The sequence below is a fragment of the Canis lupus genome, chromosome 18 (genome assembly GCF_003254725.2).
Source record: "Canis lupus dingo isolate Sandy chromosome 18, ASM325472v2, whole genome shotgun sequence".
In the NCBI taxonomy this organism is placed as follows: domain Eukaryota; kingdom Metazoa; phylum Chordata; class Mammalia; order Carnivora; family Canidae; genus Canis; species Canis lupus.
In genome coordinates this window covers 55,309,384-55,330,280 of record NC_064260.1, presented here as the reverse complement: position 1 = coordinate 55,330,280, position 20,897 = coordinate 55,309,384, and the positions used below count along the sequence as shown (strand labels likewise).

The following is a 20,897-nucleotide window of genomic DNA, read 5'->3' as shown; positions in this document are numbered from 1 at the left end:
AGGGCCGGCCCAGGAGACCAGGACCTGGGTGGCAGAACCTCCGGTGGGGAGCAGAGGGGCCTCGCCCCTCCTTGGCTGGCGGGCCTCTCCCAGGCTGTGGCTGGGCCTGAAGCTCAGGTTGTCTGCGCCTGAGACCTTCCTCCACGGGAGCGGCCGGGACTCTCAGGGCGGGCCCCGATGATTGTCCCCGGGCCGCTTTCTGCCCCTTTCTGCCCCGGGGGCTCAGGTCCGCAGATCCCGCAGGTCCCGACGTCGGGCGCCTTTACAGGTGCGTTGTCTGTGGGGCGGGCGTGAGGCGGAGGAGGGGGCCGCTGACTGCGGGGCCGGGGCCGGAGCTTGCGGGGGGGAGCGGAAGGCCTCGGGTCCCTCGGTGGGGCGGGTCCCTCGGTGGGGCGGGTCCCTCGGTGGGGCGGGTCCCGGCCCGGGCCTGGAGAGCCGAAGGGCGCTAGGACCCGGCGGGCGAGGGGCAGCCCGCGTGCCGCGCTCGCTCCCTCCCCCTCCCCCTCCTCCTCCTCCTCCTCCTCCTCCTCCTCCTCCCGCTCCGGCTCCGGCTCCGGCTCCGGCTCGAGCTCCATTGTCTGGAGCTGCGGCCCCGGGCGGCGGCGGCGGCGGCGGCGGGAGATGCCGGGCGGGCGGGGGCCACCGGAGCCGCCCGCCTAGTCCCCGCCCTCCGCGGGAGGATGTGCGCCGGGATGGGGCGCGCGGGGGCGGCTCCCCGGGGGCCCCGCGGCCCCTGGCCCTGCCTCCTGCTGGCGCTGGCCCTGGCCCTGGACGTCGAGAGAGGTCAGCGGGGGGGGGGGGGGGACGGCCCGGGGGGGTCCCCGACTGCGCCCCGAGGCCCGAGGTCTCCGCCCTGGGTCCCGGCTCTGCTCCCCGTTGCTTCCCTCGCGAGGAGCCCCGCAGCCCTAAGGGACCCAGGACCGGCCGGCCCGGGCTCGGCACCGGCCCCCGCGCCTGCCGCGAGCTCCCGCCCCCGCCCCAAGGAGCCACCGGACCCCAGAGGCCCCGGGGACGGCCCCGTCGGCGCCTCCCTGAGTCCGGGCGCGCATCACCGGAGGACGGGGCCGCGGCTCCGCTGTGCCGGGGCGGGGGTCGGAGCACCTCGGTGGGGCGCGCTGCTCGGAGGGTGACCCCCAGGCCGGGGCCGGATCGTGAGGCCCCTGCGAGCCTCGCCCCCCCCGCGAGAGCGGAGTCCGGCCCGGGCGTCCCGTAACTCTCCGGGCGGCAGAGAACAGGAGGAGGACGGCAGGTCGGGGCGGACGCGGGCAGCCTCTCAGGCACAAGCTCCCCGGTGGGGGGTCTCGGAGGGGGTGGAAACCATCAAGCCCCCCAGCCCAGGGCAGGGCAGAGAAGGCGCTGTCCGCAGGGCCGCGCTCAGCCACCTGCTCCCTCCCCAGGGGACCCAGCAGGAGCCCTAATAACCTCTCCTGGGAGACACGAGGGAGGCCTTGTCACATCCATTATTCAGTGGCCATAACCTCTCCCCTGGACAGCGCTCCACACTTTCCAGAGCCCTCCCTTGTTCGCAGTTGTCACTGAATGCTCAGTCTACAGGTGAAGAGAATCCACAGGTGAAGATGTCAAATGACCGATGCAAGCTACATTGAGGCAGAATTAAGATGTAAACGCAGCCCTCCGGGCTCCCAGAACATCCTCTCTAGGGAGAGCTGCCCAGCTTGGGGATTCAGGAACGATTACGAGAAACCTCTGTCCCTAGACAGGAAGACAGCTAATTCAGATGAGGCAACCAGGGTCGTGGTGGGAGGGCAAGCAATCAAGAAGGGCTTCCTTAAGGAGGCAACGTGACCTAAGGGATGGAAGAGAGACCCACAGTCCAGGGACTGAAACCAGAAGTGCTCACCCTTGCAGAGGGCATAGGATGGAGAAGCAGGGTACCCCCTCTGTGTGTAGTGCCTGATCCCTGACTCCCAGCTCCAGCTCTCTCCAGCCGAGGGATCCTGGCAAGCCCCTTAACCTCAGCCTCATCTTCCACATCCATAAAATGGATTTAATAGCAATAGAGCCTAGTTCTCAGAGCTATTACATAAACTGAAGAGTTAATGTATGTAAAATGTCTTAAATAGTAGTCTGCATGTAGTCAGTGTCCAAAAGTGTCTATTCTTATTGGGGCTAACTAGTCATAACTTGGTACAAACCAAATACGGTCATAGGGGTCCTTTGCCCTTCTACTCATTAACTATTTTGACCCTCTCCCCAAGCTCACGGTCGCCCCACCCCCACCCCAACCCTAGTCCCACTCTTGCACTCTGGTACCCAGTTGGGATGGAAAAGAAGGGAGCACATTTAGGAAGCTGTAGTTGCCATGGTGATGATGAAGGGGACAGGAGGGTGGATGCCCTGGCAAGTCTGGCCAAGGATTCAGGGACAGAGAAAGGGTCTCTGCTTCTACCAAGCTCACCTTGCCACCATCTTTTACTACACAGACCCTGCCTGGGAAGAACTGTGCCCCACAAATGCCTTGATATCAGAAGCAAGTATGTAGAGGACAGGAATGGGGAAGAGATGTTGAGAAGGTTCTCCTCAAGGGAGGAAGGCCTGAGTCTATGGAAGGTAGAAGGAATGGTTTGGAAGCTGGCATCCAGTCCCGAATGTACACTCAAATCCTGGCCCTGTCCCATGCTACCTATGGGAGGCTCTTTGAGCCCCACTTTCCCCATCTGTGAAATGAGACCACTTCCCCTACATCCTGGGGGGGATGGGACATTTATGTTTTTTTTTTGTTTTTTTTTTTTTTATTATTTATTTATGATAGTCACACAGAGAGAGAGAGAGAGAGGCAGAGACACAGGCAGAGGGAGAAGCAGGCTCCATGCACCGGGAGCCCGATGTGGGATTCGATCCCGGGTCTCCAGGATCGCGCCCCAGGCCAAAGGCAGGCGCTAAACCGCTGCGCCACCCAGGGATCCCGGATGGGACATTTATAATTCCTTTCCTCCACTGCCCACCACCACGGTGCCCTGGGCTGGAGCCTGGTGCAGCCCCAGTCAGCTCTGGAGCTGTCACCATCTCTATCCCTTCTCCTTCTTCAGTGGACTGTGACCAGGACCCCTTGAACACCATCTACCTGCCTGCAACCCTGGAGCTCCTTGATGCCCCTGAGCACTTCCGTGTGCAGCAAGTGGGCCATTATCCACCTGCCAACTCCTCTCTGGGCTCCCGATCTGAGACCTTTCTGCTCCTGCAGCCATGGCCCAGGGTCCAGCCTCTTCTCCGGGCCTCCTACCCACCCTTTGCCACTCAGCAGGTAAGGAGAGGGCACCAGAGACTGACTCCGAGGCTAATAGGATTCAGAGCTGTGGCCTGCTGTGTGCGGCTCAAGGGTCTTCCCCACCCCCAGCTGCACTCTGCGTATTCCAGAGACATGTAAATGCTCTCTCCTGCCACACTGGGACTGGAAGCCTGGCATCCCATCTCTCCGGATCTTGCTTCCCCCCCAGCCCCCTGGTTTGTTGAGCACCCCCTTCTCCCTCCAGGTGGTCCCTCCACGGGTTACTGAGCCCCACCAACGGCCAGTGCCGTGGGATGTGCGGGCTGTGTCGGTGGAAGCGGCCGTGACTCCAGCAGAGCCCCATGCCCGAGTCCTCTTCCACCTCAAAGGGCAGGATTGGCCTCCAGGGCCTGGCAGCCTGCCCTGCGCCTGGCTCCATGCCACACATCCTGCAGGCACTGCTCACCAAGCCTGCCACTTCCAGGTGAGTGGGCAGGCCCTACCTAGTCTGGCTCTACCTGCTATGCCAGCCAGAGGGCAGTCCTAGGGCAGGGAAGAAAGGGCTCACCACTCCCGGGTGGTTTAGGAGTCCCAGACAAGCGGACTGCATTCCTGTTCTGTTGACTTACGTGGGGACCCTTGGAAAGGGTTCTTTAGGGTCCTTTCAGGAAGTTAGTCTGTTGCATACAACTTCAGGCAAGTAACTTAATTTTTGTGGGACTTGGCTTCCCTATCTGTAAAATGGGGTAATAATAATTCCTATCTCCTATGGAGCTGGAATAAAGAACAAATGAAACGGCTGCAAAGAGCTTTTGGCACAATGCTAGTACCTGGCCCAGAGTAAGCACTCGGTGAGTGTTTGCATTATTGTTAGTATTACTTTTATAATTGCAGCTTGCACTGTTTGGGAATCTACCAGGGAGAGATATTTTGGAGGCTTTGGGAATCTTCAAAGCCTGAGGCATAGGGTGGTCCTGGGGCCTGGTGAGGGGGAGGCATTAGGATTGAGATTGTTGGCAAGAAGAGAAGCGCGGCTTTTGGACGAGTTCGGGGACCTCGCCCCAGTCACATCACTCACTAGTTGTGTCATCTGGGAAATGTCCCTGGCCCATGCTGGGCCTGCCTTCCACGGGCCCCTCCAGCTCTGCATTTCCTGCCATGGGTGTTGGAACCCCCTCCCCCACCATGTCAACCATGGCCGTTGTGTGTTTGCAGCCCTCCCTAGGCGCCTGTGTGGTGGAGCTGGAGTTTCCCTCCCACTGGTTCTCCCAGGGCTCCACTACACGGGCCGAGCTGGCCTACACGCTGGAGCCCGCAGCTGAGGGCCCTGGGGGCTGCGGCCCCAGCCAGGAGGAGGACCCCAGGGAGCAAGCCCTTCCAGTGGGTAGTGTGGAGCTGCGCCCAGCGGACCCCCCACAGTACCAAGAGGTGCCCCTGGATGAGGCGGTGACCCTGCGGGTCCCTGATGTGCCTGTGCGGCCAGGCCAGCTCTTCAGTGCCACCCTCCTGCTTCGGCACAACTTCACAGCCAGCATCCTGACCCTGCGGTGAGTCCAGAGCTCCTGGCATGGGTTGGAGGCAGGGACCTCTGCAGAAAGACTGAGCAGGTACCTTACTGGAGTCCTTGATCTCTGCTGATATGGGCCCACCAAACCCTCTCTGGGCCAAGAACCGTGACTGTCCTGGCAGCAGGCAAGCCCCAGCAGTGGGCACAGCCCTGAACTTGGCATCAGATGTTGGAAGCTCCCCTTCCCCCGACACCTCCTGGAGACGCCTGTCCTATGAGGCCGATGCTGCCTGCTTCACAGGGCAGCCATGAGGCTCCAGGGAGGGAAGACTGGAAAGTGCAATGCCTGGGGGTGGTTAATGCTCTGATGCCCCAGGATGGGTGTCTGCCCCAATCACATTCATCTACAAGCTCTCCCGTCCGCCGCCTTGCTGCATGTCCTCACCTTTGGACAGAGCCCACCCCTCCCCACAGGAAAGTCTCTCTTTTTTGCGTCCCTCCCTGCAGAGGGTTCTCCCACAGTAGCCCCCAACCCAGTTCCACAGACAAGAATTTTCAGAGTGTCACTTGCCTCTCCCACATTTGGATTAATGTGTGTCCTGTTCCTGTGGATCTCTCAGGTACCTGTCCTGTCCCCCTGTCTCTTACACCTTCTCATGCCCCCTCGCACACTCACTAGATCTTTCCCAGATGTTTAAAACATGCCTGGCCCTGTGTCTCTACTCTGGAGCTACAGAGATGAGCAAGGCCTGGTCCCCATCTGGCGTGAAGGGGCCCCAGCAACAGGGAAGGGAGCCAGGTGGCACGCACTGGGGGTGCACCTATGCTCTGGTGGCCATATGAGGTGCAGTGGGGGCCTGGGTTAGGGCTGAGGGAAGTGGGAAACTCATCTTGCCACAGGAGAAGCTTTCTAGAGGAAATAGTATTTGAGCTGCTGGAGGCTTGAAGAAGGAGCAGAGGAAGAAAGGAAGGGCAGGCTGGGCTGTCGTGAGCAAAGACTCAGAGACATAAATGAGTTGTGTGTCCAGGAAAGAACTTTCTCGGTGTCACCGAAGCAGAGTAACAGATGGAAGTCACAGCCCAGGATGAAACTAGACCAGATCCTGGAGGGCCCAGATGCTGGGATGCGATGAGACCTGACCCTGGGAGCGGCAGGTCTCTTGAGTCGAGGAGGGCTGCAGTGCAATGAGTGCATTGCCCTGAGTTGCAATGGAGTCCTTCTGGATCAGAGGATTGTGAGCAGATGAGTTGGGGAGGCCAGGCAGCAGGCCAATGCCTTTGGTCCCTTGCGTCCCTACTTACTCAGTCCATAGCTCAGCACCCACCCTGACACATGGGGCCTGGGTCCTCTCTCCAGGATCAAGGTGAAGAAGGGGCTGCATGTGACAGCTGCCCGCCCAGTCCAGCCCAGCCTCTGGACTGCCAAGCTGGACCGCTTCAAGGGCTCCAAGCACCACACAACCCTCATCATCTGCCACCGTGCTGGCAACACAGGGCTGGACTCCAGGTGGGCATCTCCCTCCCCAGGGCGAGGTGGGGGGGCAGTGATGGGGGACGGAGGAAGGAGTGAGCAGATTTCTGCGGCCCAAGGGAAGGGGGCCACTGGGCTGCCCCCATGCTCCCACATGAGGGAGCACAGAGGACTCCTTCCAGGATGCAGTGCAGAGCAGATACTCATTCATCCAGCTACTATTTATCCATCCCCAGGTGCACACCAAGTTCAGTGAGTGTCCATGAGTCTCATTCCAGGTGACACAAGCCTATCCTGGCTACTCCAGTTACAGCCCTTGCAGCCACTTCCCTGCTCCCACAATCACCAAATGGGTCCCTTTTTCTGGGCCATTAGTATTTCAAAGACAGCCCAGCTGCAGTTAACATTTATGAACTCCTATTCATGCTCTGAGCCTGGGCCAAGGCCACGAGCTTGGTAGCTTCTGTTTGAACCCTAGTTCTGACACTGGGATGAATAGCCATGAGCAAGCCAGTTAACCTCCGCTACATCACCCCCCCCCAAAAAAAAGAAATACACCCCTGACCAGAGCCTGTTTCCTCACCTGTAAAGTAGGGATAATAATGCATCCCTTAGGGTTTTTGAAAATAAAATACTATATAGCAAGCATCCAGCCAGTGCTTGATCAAAGGGACCTGTGAGGGTTAGTATTCAGGAGGTTGAGTGCCAGTCCTGGGGTTTTGAAGTGACTCTTCTTCCTTGGAAGAGGAGGATGACCATGGAAGGCAGAATTCTGCATGGAAGGGGAGTAAGAAGTCAGGAGAACCAGCAGGCTTTCCAGGAGGGTGGTGAAGTGGCTGCGTGCACCTTCTAGAAGCCACAAATATATGAGCTTGAGCTCTGGAGCCAGGATACTTGAGTTCAATCCCAGCCCTGCCACTTTTCTCTGTGACTTTGGGCAGGTTATAGAAGTTCATACCTCAATTTTCTCCCCTGTTAATTGGTGGCTGTCATAGGACTTGTCTCATGAATATAGCCAGCGCTTCCAACTGTGCCTGGCCGCTAGCAAGCACTCAGTCTCTCTCTCTGTCTCTCTCCTGGCCAGCAGCCCTCCTGAACTCTCTGAGTTCCTGTGGGTGGACTTTCTGGTGGAGAATGGCACTAGTGGGGGTGTGGCAGTCACTCGCCCTGTCACATGGCAGCTGGAATATGCAGGCCAGGCCCCCGAAGCAGAAAAGGACAAAATGGTGTGGGAGATCCTGGTGTCAGAGCGGGATGTAAGAGCCCTTGTCCCACTGGCCAAGGTAAGGAGTCCTCCCCCCACCCCCCCAGCCTGTGGCTGGCCAGGCCTGGGGCCAAGTGAGGCAATGGGCTTGGGGCTGAGCTCTTCCTGCACCTGCAGGCCGAGGAGCTGGTGAACACAGCTCCACTGACCGGAGAGCCGAGGCACGTGCCCATACGCCTGGTCACCGTGGACAATGGGGGGGCCCTGGTGGAGGTGACAGAGCACATTGGCTGTGAGTCGACCAACACACAGGTGCTGCAGGTGAGTGGCATGTGTGCCAACTCCAGGCAAGTGTGCACTTGTGTGCAGAGCGATGCATATCCTTCCTCACTCTTGTACCCAAGAGAGCAGCTTCTGGACACCAGAAGCCTCGTGGGGGGAACCACAGATTCAACTTCTTTTGTTCCCACCTCCTCTCTCCAACATCAGTTGGGAAGGAGCTCTGTCACTCCAGCAGCCCCGGCTTAGGCCCTCCTGCGTTTGTTACTGTAATGAAAGAAATGAACTGATGTGGGAAAGTTAAGAGTATGGCCACATACCTTGGGGGCACGTGACTGGCTTAGTCAGTAGGGCATGTGATCCGTGATCTCAGGGTCGGGAGTTCAAGCCACACATTGGACATAGAGCTAGAGCTTACTTTAAAAAGGGAGGGGGACCCTGGGTGGCCCAGTTGGTTAAGCGTCTGCCTTTGGCTCGGGTCGTGATCGCAGGGTCCTGGGATCAAACCCCAAGTCAGGCTCCCTGCTGAGCAGAGAGACTGTTTCTCCTTCTCTCTCTCTGCCCCTCCCCCCTTGTGTGTGTGCTCTCTCTCTCAAATAAGTAAGTAAAATCTTTAAAAAAAAAAAAAAAACACGTATGTTGGAACCAACAAATTTTAGTTTGAAACCCATCTTTGTTATCTGTGATCGTGGACAAGTCTCCTCACCTCTGAGCCTCAGTATTAGAGGTGAGTCTAATATATTAGACTGTTACAAGAATTAAAGGCATCCAGGGGCGCCTGGGTAGCTCAGTTAAGCATCCACCTCTTGATTTTGGCTCATGTCATGATCTCAGGGTTGTGAGATGGAGCCCCACATCCAGCACCCTGCTGGGCATGAAGCCTGCTTGAGATTCTCCCTCCCCTTCTGCCCCTCCCCCACTCCCTCCCATTCCTTTTTTTTTTTTTTGAATTTTTTTAAAATGTTTATTTATTTATGATAGTCACAGAGAGAGAGAGAGAGAGAGAGGCAGAGACACAGGCAGAGGGAGAAGCAGGCTCCATGCACCGGGAGCCCGACGTGGGATTCGATCCCGGGTCTCCAGGATCGCGCCCTGGGCCAAAGGCAGGGGCTAAACCGCTGCGCCACCCAGGGATCCCCTTCCCATTCTTTAAAAAAAAAAAAAAAAAAAAAAAAGAATTAAAAGCACCCTAAGACACTCTACCAGCAGAGAGGCAGGAGCTGAAACAATGACAACTTTTAAGAGTAATACAATGTAATACATGATGCTAAAAATAATGATAATTGGGATCCCTGGGTGGCGCAGCGGTTTAGCGCCTGCCTTTGGCCCAGGGCGCGATCCTGGAGACCCGGGATCGAATCCCACGTCAGGCTCCCGGTGCATGGAGCCTGCTTCTCCCTCTGCCTGTGTCTCTGCCTCTCTCTCTCTCTCTGTGACTATTATAAATAAATAAAAAAAATTTAAAAAAAATAATGATAATTATTAGAGCCTCATAATGATCCTGAGATTTAAAAAAAAGGGGGGGGGGGCGGGCAGCTTTCTCCATTTTGAAATTCTAAAAGGGGACGCCTAAATCTTGGCTGCCTGACTGGAAAAGGTGTCTTGCTACTTATGATGGCACTTTGTCCCTATGTGAGTGATTCCTTCCTGAGGGTTCTTGGGGATTGGGAGGTAGGAGATAGGTCTGTCTTGCCTCCGCCCACCTTCCTGTAGTTGGTAGCCAGGTGGCTCCAGAATGAAAGTCAGAGGCCAGCACTAATGAGCCAAATGTGTGGGTTCGAACTCTCCACTACCAGAACAAAGATTTTGCATGCAAATAGCCAGTTTCCTCAGCTGAGCTCCAGGTGAACCTGGGGAATGGCTGGTTCCTCCAGAATGGATCTTGGATGCATTTTTTAAAAAGATTTTATTTATTTGAGAAAGAGAGAGCACGAGTGTGTGTGTGGGGGGGGGGGGGGGAATGTGGAGGGAAGAGGCGCAGAAGGAGAGGGGGAAGCAGACCCCTTGCTGATCAGGGAGCCACAGAGGACCGGATCCCAGGACCCTGAGACCATAACCTGAGCCAAAGGCAGACGCTTAACCAACTGAGCCACGCAGGTGCCCCTTGATGAAATCTTAATCTTGAGACATGCCAGTAGAGTGCAGAATGAATTTCAGCCCTGCCCCTTATGGTAAGGGCTTAGGGCAGCCCCCTCTGTTCCATACCTGTCTTCCCAGGCTTAGCCCAGCTCCTGCCCTCCCATAGGTGTCCGAGACCTGTGATGCTGTGTTTGTGTCTGGCAAGGAGAGCCGGGGTGCCCAAGGGGTGCAGGTGGACTTCTGGTGGCGCCGTCTGAGGGCCTCGCTGCAGATGACAGTGTGGGCCCCATTGCTGCCCCTGCGCATTGAGCTGACCGACACCACCCTGGAGCAGGTCCGGGGCTGGAGGGTCCCTGGCCCCACTGAAGGGTGAGTGGAGACCTTGATGAAGTTGCTCTGGGACCTGAGAGATAGTGCACGGAGCTTGGCCATGGGCTTGAGCGGGGGTCTAACTGCTCAGTTGCCTCTGGTTCCTCCTGCTCACCTGCCTGTCACCACCCAGCTTATGGCCACTTTATGCCACTTTATTTGTAGTCTTGATTTCCGCACTCCCTTTCCCCCTTCCATGCTGCGCTTCCCTGTAGTGCGGATCACTTTCTAGTTACTGTATAGCCCGATTCATCTTGTTTGTGGTATGGCCACCACCTTCATTCTCCTCCATAAGAATGTAAGACCTTGAAGGTGAGGGCCTTTTGTCTCTTACGTTCACTGCTGTGTTCTTCCAGCCTTATATCAAGAGAGGCCCACCAGAGTACATGGGTGAGGTGGCCTCAGGAATCTGAGCCAGGCCTTCCAGATAGTGAGCACCCTGAGATCTCCCTACCTCCCCAGGACCCAAGAATTCAGATTAGGAACGAGGGGAGGGTGAGAGCAGCTTGATGGACAGGCATAGGCACCAGTTAGGAATGGGCCGCGGTGCCAGGCCAGCAGGTGGAGGTGCAACCGTACTTGCAGAGTTTGAAGACTGTACACCCCTCGCTGAGCTGGGGGTCCCTCAGGGGCGGGGCCCAGAGCTGACGCTCTTCCCCACCTCCCCCAAGGATGCCAGAGCCTGAGGCTGCTGCTGAGGAGGCTGAGAGGCGCCCCCGAAGCTGCCGCCTGCAGTACCAGCGAGCTGGCGTGCGCTTCCTTGTCCCCTTTGCGGCTCACCCACTGGACGGTGGCCGCCGCCTCACCCACCTGCTCGGCCCTGACTGGCTGCTGGATGTGACCCACCTCGTGGCACCTCACGCACGTGTACAAGACCCACGCGTAGCCTCGCTGGAGGGCGGCCGCATCCTGGTGGGCCGGGAACCCGGCGTCACCTCCATCGAGGTGAGCAGACCCCCCCCCTCCCCCAGAGAAGGGTGTAGGTGGCACCCCCCAGAATGTTCATGCGCAGGGATGAGGAGTGTCAGAACGGGCCCAGAGTGTACCCGGGCACGTGTGAGCCCAGTGGGATTGGGTAGGAAGAGGGTGGCCTGTGTAATGGGGGACATCCTCACAGCGTGAAGGGCTGCTTCACAGCAGCATCCCTCACAGCATGGGGGAACCAGGTCTTGAGAGAGAGATGGTATTGGGGTCCAGGTATGAATGTATAGGGCATATGGGATGCAAAGGGTGGGGGAAAGCAGTGTGTCCAGATGATGGGGATGAGAGGGGAGAGGCTGTGCACTTGCTCTCCCCCTTGCCCCACAACTTGCAGCTCCCTTTCACCCTCAGGTGCGTTCCCCGCTGTCTGACTCCATTTTGGGGGAGCAGGCATTGGCCGTGACGGATGACAAGGTCTCGGTGCTGGAGCTGCAGGTGCAGCCGGTGATGGGCATCTCACTGGCCCTGAGCCGGGGTACTGCCCACCCTGGGGAGGTCACAGCCACGTGCTGGGCACAGTCAGCCTTTCCCGCCCCAAAGCAGGTGACAGCTTGGGGATGAGGGGAGTGAGGTCAACATCTCCAGATGGGGGCTAATGACAGGGGGCTGGGAGGCACCTGGACCCCTCCCCTTAGGGTTTTCAGAATGAGGACTGACTGTCCTGTGAGGTAGTGAGCTCTCTGCGGCTGGAGATGATCAAGCAGTGACTGGCTGGAGTGTGGCAGTGGGAGGTTGGTTAGATGGCTCTGAGGACCCTCCCGATGACTCAGACCCCAGGGCTGAGTGGCAACCAGGTGATTGACACACATCCCCTCTCTCCCTGTGTTTTGTCCATCCGCCTGTGTTTGTTTTTTCTCTGATCTCTCCTCTTCCTCCTCTTCCTCCGTGTGGCCTGTCTCTGTGGGAGTGGTCTCTGTGTGCATGCGTGCGTGCCCTCGCATGTCTCTGCCTGTGTCCGTGTGCCCCACAGGAGGTGGCCCTCTCCCTTTGGCTGTCCTTCTCTGACCACACCCTGGTCCCCGCTGAGCTCTACAACCAACATGACCTGGGACTGTCTGTCTCCGCCGAGGAGCCTGGTGCTATCCTGCCAGCCAAGGACCAGGGTGCCCAGCTTGGGGTGGTGGTGAGTGGGGCAGGTGCCGAGGGGCTGCCCCTGCACGTGGCTCTCCACCCACCTGAGCCCTGCCGCCGGGGCCGCCACCGGGTCCCCCTGGCCTCTGGCACCGCCTGGCTAGGGCTTCCCCCTGCTCCCACCCCGCCCCCCGCCCTCCCATCTAGCCCTGCCCGGGGCCCACCAGCCACGGAGGCCAGCGTGGGTGGTAAACAGTGGGAGGCAGGGGGTGTTGGGGGCAGTGGGGTTGTGAAGGGCAAGTTTGAGCGGGCAGAGGCAGAGGCCAGAGAGGAGGAGGAAGAGGAAGAGGAGGAGGAGATGGTCCCGGCCCCTCAGCGGGTCACCGACCTAGAGCTGGGCATGTACGCTCTGCTGGGCATCTTCTGCCTGGCCATCCTCATCTTCCTGGTCAACGGTGTGGTCTTCGTGCTGCGCTACCAGCGCAAGGAGCCTCCCGACGGTGCCACTGACCCTGCCTCCCCCCAGCCCCACAACTGGGTCTGGCTGGGTACAGACCAGGAGGAACTAAGCCGCCAGCTGGATCGGCAGTCCCCAGGCCTGCCCCAGGGGGAGGGGGGCTGCCCCTGTGAGAGTGGGGGAGGAGGGGAGGCCTTGACTGTGGCCCAGGCACCTGGCGGGGGCACCAGTAGCTCCTCAAGCACCCTGGCCCGGAAGGAAGCGGGGGGACGGCGGAAACGTGTCGAGTTTGTGACGTTTGCGCCAGCTCCCCTGGCTGAGCTATCTCAGGAGTCCGTAGGGGCCCCGGCCGTGCAGTCCATCCTGGTGGCAGGTGAGGAGGACATCCGCTGGGTATGTGAGGACATGGGACTGAAGGACCCCGAGGAGCTGCGCAGCTACATGGAGAGGATCCGGGGCAGCTCCTGACCCCTCCCCGGCCTGCCTGGTCCAGCACTGTCAGCCACCAGCCCGGGCAGCCTCCTGCTCCCCCCTGGTGCTTGCTGATCCAAGTCCCCTGCCTGGTCTCTCAAAAGGACGCCCACTCAGGCCCCCTCTGCCCTGCGCCCCCCATCATGGACCATGCTCGTGAGGAAGGGCTTACGCCCCTTATTTATGAGAACCATTTCATCGTGACGTTGGGTACAGAATAAACTCAAGGAACCCCCACCTGGGACTGCTGCTGCCTGTGTCCTGAGAGAGAAGCAAGGGGGCGTCGGGGGTGGCGGTGTTCAGCCCCTATCCCTGCTGGGACAGCTTTGGGAGGCCGGGCTCTGAGCTACCCTCTCATAGCGACCGGCAATCCAGATAAGCAGGAGGGCTGTGGCGCCTGAATACTGGCCAGCAGAAAGAAGTAAAGGTCCATCCGGCAATTGTTGATATTCCCCGGGGAAAGGGGGGGTTGGCATTCAGGTCGGGCACGGCTCCCCTGGGACTGGCAGCTGAAGCAGTGTGGGCAGTGGGTGGGCAGGCAGCCCTCTCACACCTGGTGGTCCACAGTGTTTCCTGTGGCGTCTGCAATTCCTTGTTGGCTGTTCTTTCAGGGGTTTAAAATACAAATACCACAGAGGAAGGTGACTCCTAGGCCACAATGACTGACTTCCAGAAGTGGGAAGGAGCCTTGGAGGTCTGCTAAGTTCACGGATTCCTTTTTGACAGTTACGGACACTGAGGCCCAAGGCAGGGAGGCCACGCTGTGGACAACTGGCCAGGTTTGGGCTAGAACCTGGCTCTCCTGAGTCCAGCCTGTGTTTTACTCTGCCTGGCATCAAAGCACTTGGTAGCTGCCACCCACTTTCCAAGCCCCCCCCCCCCCATGTCCCAATCCCAGGGAGGGCTCCACACTCACCAGAGTCCTTGGGGCAGTACAGCCATCCCCGGGGCAGTGACAGTAGTGCCACGAGGCTGGAGCCCAGCAGTGAGCCCACCCCCGACAGGCAGAAGAAGATGCCCATGATGGCACTCTGCATGGAGCACGGAGCCTCTGTAAGCAAACTCCAGGCCTGCAGAGGGAGGGGGGAAAACCCAAGCGGCTGATGCAGGAGCAGAGATGAGGCTCAGGGCCTCCGGCCATACTCACCAAGCCTCCATCCTGGCCTCCCCTGTATGGCTGCCCACCCATGGCTAGGATGACACCTGCGTACCAGTGACCCCTTGCCTCTGCCCTGCTCATCTGTTCCCCTGGCTGGACACGTCCACCTGGATGCCCCTGCATTGTTTTGTCTCCTCCTGGGTCTCCCATTTCAGGGACAGCACCTCCCTCTCCCCTACCCTCTCTGCCCGCCTTCAACATCCTCCCCAAATCCTTTTGACCCAACCTCAGAAATCTCACTGTCTGCCCTCCTCTCTGTTCCCACTGCCCTGGGCCAAAGCACAGTCCTGATCACTTACTGCCCAGCCTCTGCAAGTACCTGCAAACCCCCCTGCCTCCCTTCTTCCTGCTCACACAGCCAGATGGGTCTGTCTAAAAGATTGGGATCCTTTCCCTGCCAAAATCCCCCTGGGGTGGAGGGCTGGGGGGCGGTGGCAGCTATTGCCCTCAGGAACGACTTCAACACCCAGGCTTGGCCCTATACCTCCCCAGCCTTGCACACACTCCCCACAAGCCTTAGCTCTTCACTTCCGCCTGTGGCATCCTACCTGCGGAGTTCCACCTTCCCTGCCTACCAGCCTCCTCCCCACCTCGTCCCAGGGGCTTTCCCTACACTGTCCAGTCACTTCTACAGCCCTCCACTGAGTTTACTGTCCGTGTGATGGTCTCCACAATTCCGAGCAAGTCCCACTAGAGCCCAGCCCTGGGCCTGTGGCTGAGTAGCTTCTGCTACTTGGCTGAGCGAAGAGCCCACCTGCGCTCCACAGCTCTGGCTCGCAGGCCTGGCGGGGGTGACAAACATACTGCACTATTACAACACAGTGACCCGTGTGCTGTGATAGATGTGAATAAAAGGAGCTAGAAGGACCCCCTGTGACCAGGGGGCTTGGAGAGGGCTGTATGGAGGAGCTGGCATTTAGGCTCAGCAGTGAAGGGGAAATACTTTGTTTATTTTAAGTAAAGTAAGTTTACTTTGAATCCGAGGCATCGGGAACAGCAACGCACAGACATGGGGAATGAGGCACATGGTGCCAGGGACTATGTGGGAGGTTGCCAAGGAGCGTCTTCATCCTTCCAAATCTCCAGTGCCTACCACAGTGCCTGGCACAAACCAGGAGCTAGTAAGTATCCACTGGGTGAATGCAGCCGCACTCAGAAAACCTGGCCTTCCTCTACTCCTGCAAACTCCAGAAGCTGTGCCCATGAGACTTTTTGACTTGGAGGCAGCTCCAGGCAGAGCCCATCACTGGTGCAAGAACAGGGGAGGGGCCCGGGGTACCTGGGATACTGGCAAAAATCTCACTGATCCCAATGAGCAGGTACTGAGGGATCTGCCACCAGATGGACAGTGGTGCCGCCTAGTACACATCCTTCCCGATCTGCTGGGACACTGGTTGCGATGGATGTACTGTAGACGCTCCATCTCCAGGCCTCCTGGTGGGGGAAACAGGTGCACCATAAATAGCCAGGCCCCCGGTCCTCAGCTTAGCCCGCAGCAAAGCTCGGCACGTGGTGGGTATTCCCTAGGCCAGTGGTGACCGACTGAACAGCAGGAAAGGAGAACTCTGGCAAACGCCTTGATTTTTGCCTCGGCTGCTAGGAAGCTCAGAATGAGGCTTTGGCACTCAAGAATAGGAACAACTGGTATTAACTGAGAGCCTGTTATGTGCTGGGCATTTAATATGCATTCTTGCAAATGAAGAAAGAAATTTAGAGTAAGTAATCAGCCCCGAGTCACACGAGCTGATGAGTATTTGGGGCTGGATTTCCACCTCTTTGTGCCCCATTTCCTTCATATCACGTGACTTCTCTCCTGCAGCATCAAGGAGGGTTTCTAACCTGACCTCCAAGTTTTAGGAGGTCATTGTTAGAAGACAGCTGTGCCGTAGTGGCATGAACACTGCATGTGGTGCAAGGTCACTTAGGTTCCAATCCTGGCCCTGCCACTGGTTAGTGGTGACCTTGGGCAGATCACTTAACCTCTCTAAGAACCAGTGCTCTTATGCAAGAAGCGAGAATAAAAATCCCAGAGTTGTGAGGATGAAATAGGACAACGTACCTTAAAGCCCGGAGCTGAAAAAGAACCTGGTTTGGTTTTCGTTCCTTGCAACACAATACTGGGCTTTGAGCTTTGATTTCCCTGCCTCCTCCTTGTGATCCAGGCACAGTGCTGGATGTCTCACAGCTTTGCCTTTTTTTTGAATCCTCACAACACTCCTGCTAGACCACATTCCACGAGGGCAGAACCCAGGTCCTGCACGGGGGCTGCATGAATGACTACGGCCATTGTAAAGACAGAGCACAAAGATGCTAAGTAACTTCAGGAGTGAAAGGGACAGAGGTTTGTGTCGTGGCATGAAAGGCTTCTTTACCAGAGCCTCTTTGTAGTAAATGGCTTCAAATCCTTTTGAACGAGAAGGAAGAGAGCAAAATGATAAATTCTTTTCTTTAAGTGGCTGAGTGTCTGAAAAATTCATTTAACCCATTTACTGGGTGTCCATGCATAGTTTCATAGCAGTGAATGAAAAAGAAAAAAAAAGAAAAACCAGTCTTCAGGGAGCTTACATCCCACTGGGGAAAATCTTTCTCCCTCTCTTGTCCTGAGCTCCCTCATCTGTCAAGATGAGGAGAGGCCGGGGACCAGAGGAGGAAGATCCCCTTCAGCTCACACCCTCTGGGAAGCCAAGACTGGCACCCACGGCAGGAGGGTGGATGTGGCCCAGACCCACGGCTCCAACACCTGCCAAAGTGGAGCCAACCTCCCCCAACTGCAGACAAAGGCCAGCCTCCCTCCCTGCATCCCTCCACTTGGGCCCACACACCTGCCACAAGGACAGAGGCAAAACCAAAGAACATGCCCAGTGCCATCTTCTGCAGGGCTGAGGGAAGCAGCTTGTGCCACAGCAGTAAAGGGTCGAGCAAGTGGTCCTTCATGGGCACCAGGATCAGCACCACCACGACATTGGCCAGGAGGAGCCAGGCTTCCGGGATCTGAACAAGAGGGGGCCAAGCAAGACAGGCTAGCAGAGCAGAAGGAGCTGTGGGCTGGAGTTGGGAGCGCTGGCCTCCAGACCGTCCTTGGGTGACCCAGGGTCAGCCCTCTCCCCTCTCTGGAATGCACACTCCTCAGCTGGGTTAAATCGGGGATGGGATTAAATCAGAGGTGGCAAATGGTTTCCTCTGGCTTCTATCAGTTGGTAATGGCTGCTGCGAACATTCTCAGGCTCAGCATGAAAACATGGTCAGGATTGATTCGTGATGTCTGCCCCAGGCAAGGAATGAAGGTATGGTGGCAAATGTAATTTCTCTGCCAGCTCTGAGGATCTTTGATGTTAGGAGTCTTTGAAACACCATGGAACTGGTTTGGAAAGTCCTGGTGGAAGGCAGACATCTGGGGATCCAGGGGCCCCGGAGAGTGTGGGAACTCAAGGTAGAACTGGGATGTGGGTGCACCTCTCTGAGAGTCTGTGGGATGAAGACAGGGTGGTGAGACCTGCCTCAGAGCAGCGGTGGGTGGGAGCAAAGCTGCCCCATCTTAGCAGGATGCCTGGGCTGGGGCACAAGTTTCCCCATCCTGCAGGTGCTTTTCCTGTTTCCTGATGATCCCCTGCTCCTGGGCATGAAAACAGCTTAATTTCTTTCTGTTTTGAGAGGACACGCCCAGCAAGGCCCATCACGGGGGCTGAATGCATACCCGGTCTCACCTTGTAGCCGCTACCCTGGGCTCCCAGAGCTATGGAGCTATCGGCAGGGAGGTCTGGGAAAATGTTTGGGATGCGGAGATGAAGACCTTGCAGGACATACGTAGACTGCATCTGCCAAGAGAGATGGAGCCATGGCTGGAACAGAGCTGGCCACCTCACCTGCGAGGAGAGGTGAGGCCGCAAGCTCCGAGATGGGCGTTCTTCAGAAGGAGCACAGGGCAGCTGGGCAGCTGTCCCCTCTCCCAGCCTCGGGGAGATGTGACCTGCCTACCCTGCTTCCTCCTCAGGAGCCAGGCTCAGTCAGGGAGCTTCCTTCGCTCTGTTCCCAGGCCCGTGAGCTGTGTGTGCAGCCTTATCCCAGAGCCTAGGCACAGCTGTTATGACTCACATTTTGGTGTCTCCAAGGCCTGACACAGAGGAAGTGTGGATAAATGTTTGTTGACATGGGGAAGATAATGACACGGCTGTCCCCATGGGGAGCTCTCATTTGACACTGAGGCCAAGCTTCATCCCACAGGCGGACGTGGCACAGACACTGGGTAGACATCAACCCACCAGCATGGCTCTGGGCTCAGCTGCAGGGGCAAGCTCCAAGGGGCCCAGTTTCACATCACATATCACCCCTGTAGTATTCTAAAATGCAGGGGATCCAGAACAATCCCACACGAGGGTCTGGGGCAGGGGAGGGCACTCGGGCTGCTCAGGACAACAGCCATTGACCAAGTGGTACATAAGTACATCAGTATTCTGACAACCAGTATGACTGAGAATCAGCCATGGACACAGACAGACCCCCTCCCCATGCCTCTGTCCTGTCTCCTCTATGCCACCCCCAAGAAGCAGGCTGGCCTTGCATAACCCCCATCTTGTGTGACTCAAAACAAGCTTCCTCTTGAAGGGGTATGGAAGGCAAAGACTTTGTCATGGGGGGGTTAGAAGTTGGAGTCAGGTCACAGCCACCCCCCCCCCCCACACACACACACACATCGCACTAACCTTCCCGGTAAGAAATGGTGGGGAACAGTGGCTCTCAGACCTGGCTAAGTACCAGTATCCCCTGAGAAGTTTATTTTCCTAGAGACTTCCCCCAACAATTCTCTTTTCAGTACTCTGGGGTGGGACACAGAATCTGCTTTAAAAGCTTGCAGGTGGTTCTGAGACACAGACCCGGGGGGAATCACTGCTACAAAGAATTCAATGCCCCGAGGTGGCCCCTAACTGGCTGTGGGGCACAGGGTAACTCTGGGCCTCAGTTGCCACATCAGAGGATCTGAATGCTCTAGAGCTATTAGAACCCCTAAGCTCCCTGTTTTATACATGAGGCTCAGACAGATGGGATCACATTGGAGTCCCTGGGCCTCAAATTTGTCTCCAGGGTTCCTCATGCTATTAATTACTGGGATGGCTTTGTGTCAGGCCCCAGGTAGCACCAGGTCACTCTGTGAACACCTGTTCCCATTTCCACGTGCTTTGGGCTTCTATGGTGAGAGCTTAGCCCCATCCGGGGACTGGGGAGCCACTGTCCTCAGAGCTAACGGGCAGGGTGCTCACCTGGAAGTACACCATCCGTAAGGCACCAGGGTCACCATGACGGGCAAGATCTTCACCAGCACCTGGAAGTTGGCAATGTCCTCTTGGGGGGAAGGGCCAGGCTGGGGAGACCTCTGGTCAGGCAGCAGTTGGGCGCCTTGAGGGTCCCTGTGGGGCCATGGGGGCAGCAGATAAAACAGCAGCCATCGCCACCACCATGACCACCATTATCCCCTATTTAGTCTTGCTCCTCTATCACCGGTGACCACAGCCATCATCTCTGAAATGACCCATCTCCTCCCTCCACCAGAAGCTTCACCTTCTCCATCATCACCATCGTCACCTCAGCCAGCATCCTCGCCTTCCTTGTCGTTAGTGAAGCGACTGTCCCCCAAAGCCAGCCTCCCACTGACTGTCCATTACACTCCCTCACTATCTCCTCCTTTCTTCAAGACCCCTCCCAGCCAAGAGCCGTGTGCTGTGGTCCCCGGGGAAAGCAGACCAGAGACTGTGGTGAGCGGAGTCTTCGGGAATTTTTGGCTTCACAGCATCAGTGTGCTGCGGAGAGCAGGGAGGTCCCAGTCTAAGCCTGACTCAGAGAGAGACAGGGATAGAGAGAGAGGCCAGCCCGGATCTGGTATACCCCAATGCACCCTCACTCCCTGTCTCCAAGTCCATCTTCCTGAACAGGCATTATTATAGCCCTCTCCCTACCTGACGAGGATGGAGGCAGTGGAGAGGTAGGGGTGCAGGGGAAATGTTAAGGAAACAGGATAGATCAACCACTGCTATGACCTCCCCCCGCCTTTGCCCTTTGTCTTGACATTTTTCTAGTTTCTAATCCATTCTTGCTCAAGAGTCTTGCCTCATCCTTTGAGATGCCGAAGGGGATAACACCAGTGTGGTCATTTCCAAAGATGGCCACTATCAGCGTCTCCCCTCCTAGGGTGGGATGTCACTCCTCCACTAACAGGCCATCTGTTCCCCTGCCCTGGAATCTGGGCTGGCCTTGTGGCTGTGCTGACCAACGGAACAAGCAGAAGTGATGGCTCGGTCTTGCAACCCAGACTCCTTACTGTGAGGAGCTCCAGCTACAGGTGTGTGGCCACATGAAGGGGGACCCCGGGTGCCTTTGTTGGACTGCCAGCCACATAAGTGAGCCGTCTTGGATGCTCTAATCCCTTCAGGCCCCCAGATGACTGTAGCCCCCCACCCCCATGACATCACAAGAAGCGGAACAACTACCTGGCTGAGCCCAGTCACCCACAGCATCATGAGAGGTAATAAAATGTGATTGCTTAGGTAACTGAGTTCCAGGATGGTTTGTTGGGCTGAGCTGGATCATTAAAACAAACCCCCACCACAATGCACCAGCTTAGACAAACA

The 20,897-nt window shown here is 57.3% G+C and overlaps 2 protein-coding genes across 5 annotated transcripts; one reads left to right on the top strand and one right to left on the bottom strand.

The window, feature by feature from the left end:
• The first annotated feature begins 622 nt into the window (after window positions 1-622).
• TMEM132A (transmembrane protein 132A) lies at window positions 623-13,355 on the top strand. 4 transcript variants are annotated; one of them, XM_035701895.2, is made up of 12 exons: window positions 666-783; window positions 2,445-2,571; window positions 3,051-3,265; window positions 3,495-3,713; window positions 4,445-4,776; window positions 6,094-6,243; window positions 7,292-7,490; window positions 7,589-7,732; window positions 9,936-10,138; window positions 10,810-11,083; window positions 11,471-11,662; window positions 12,090-13,355. In XM_035701895.2, exons 2-12 carry the CDS (start codon window positions 2,565-2,567, stop codon window positions 13,113-13,115), a joined length of 2,961 nt encoding a protein of 986 aa, XP_035557788.2. In that variant the 5' UTR covers window positions 666-783; window positions 2,445-2,564; the 3' UTR covers window positions 13,116-13,355. The 4 variants fall into 4 exon arrangements, with proteins under 4 accessions (XP_025301740.3, XP_025301739.3, XP_035557788.2 ...); XM_025445956.3 differs by lacking the exon at window positions 666-783 and adding an exon at window positions 1,250-1,621; XM_025445955.3 differs by lacking the exon at window positions 2,445-2,571 and having other exon boundaries at window positions 623-783; window positions 7,295-7,490.
• SLC15A3 (solute carrier family 15 member 3) lies at window positions 13,273-20,693 on the bottom strand. Its single transcript, XM_049096544.1, has 6 exons — window positions 20,588-20,693; window positions 19,533-19,679; window positions 17,982-18,092; window positions 17,100-17,268; window positions 15,557-15,711; window positions 13,273-14,188 (listed from the first exon to the last, which is right to left on the bottom strand). The coding sequence occupies exons 2-6, from the start codon at window positions 19,545-19,547 to the stop codon at window positions 13,595-13,597; spliced, it is 1,044 nt and encodes a 347-aa protein (XP_048952501.1). The 5' UTR covers window positions 19,548-19,679; window positions 20,588-20,693; the 3' UTR covers window positions 13,273-13,594.
• Window positions 20,694-20,897: the final 204 nt, after the last annotated feature.

Bases quoted from the DNA above. Each gene is read 5' to 3' on its own strand.
- TMEM132A (XM_025445954.3), top strand. From the start codon at position 681: ATGTGCGCCGGGATGGGGCGCGCGGGGGCGGCTCCCCGGGGGCCCCGC. The intron at 784-3,050 runs GTCAGCGGGGGG...CTCCTTCTTCAG, and splicing joins GGCCCTGGACGTCGAGAGAG to TGGACTGTGACCAGGACCCC. The intron at 7,733-9,935 runs GTGAGTGGCATG...GCCCTCCCATAG, and splicing joins CCAACACACAGGTGCTGCAG to GTGTCCGAGACCTGTGATGC.
- SLC15A3 (XM_049096544.1), bottom strand. The intron at 15,712-17,099 runs GTGTGTGGGCCC...TTCCCCCACCAG, and splicing joins TGCCTCTGTCCTTGTGGCAG to GAGGCCTGGAGATGGAGCGT. The intron at 14,189-15,556 runs GTACCCCGGGCC...CTCCCTCTGCAG, and splicing joins GATTTTTGCCAGTATCCCAG to GCCTGGAGTTTGCTTACAGA.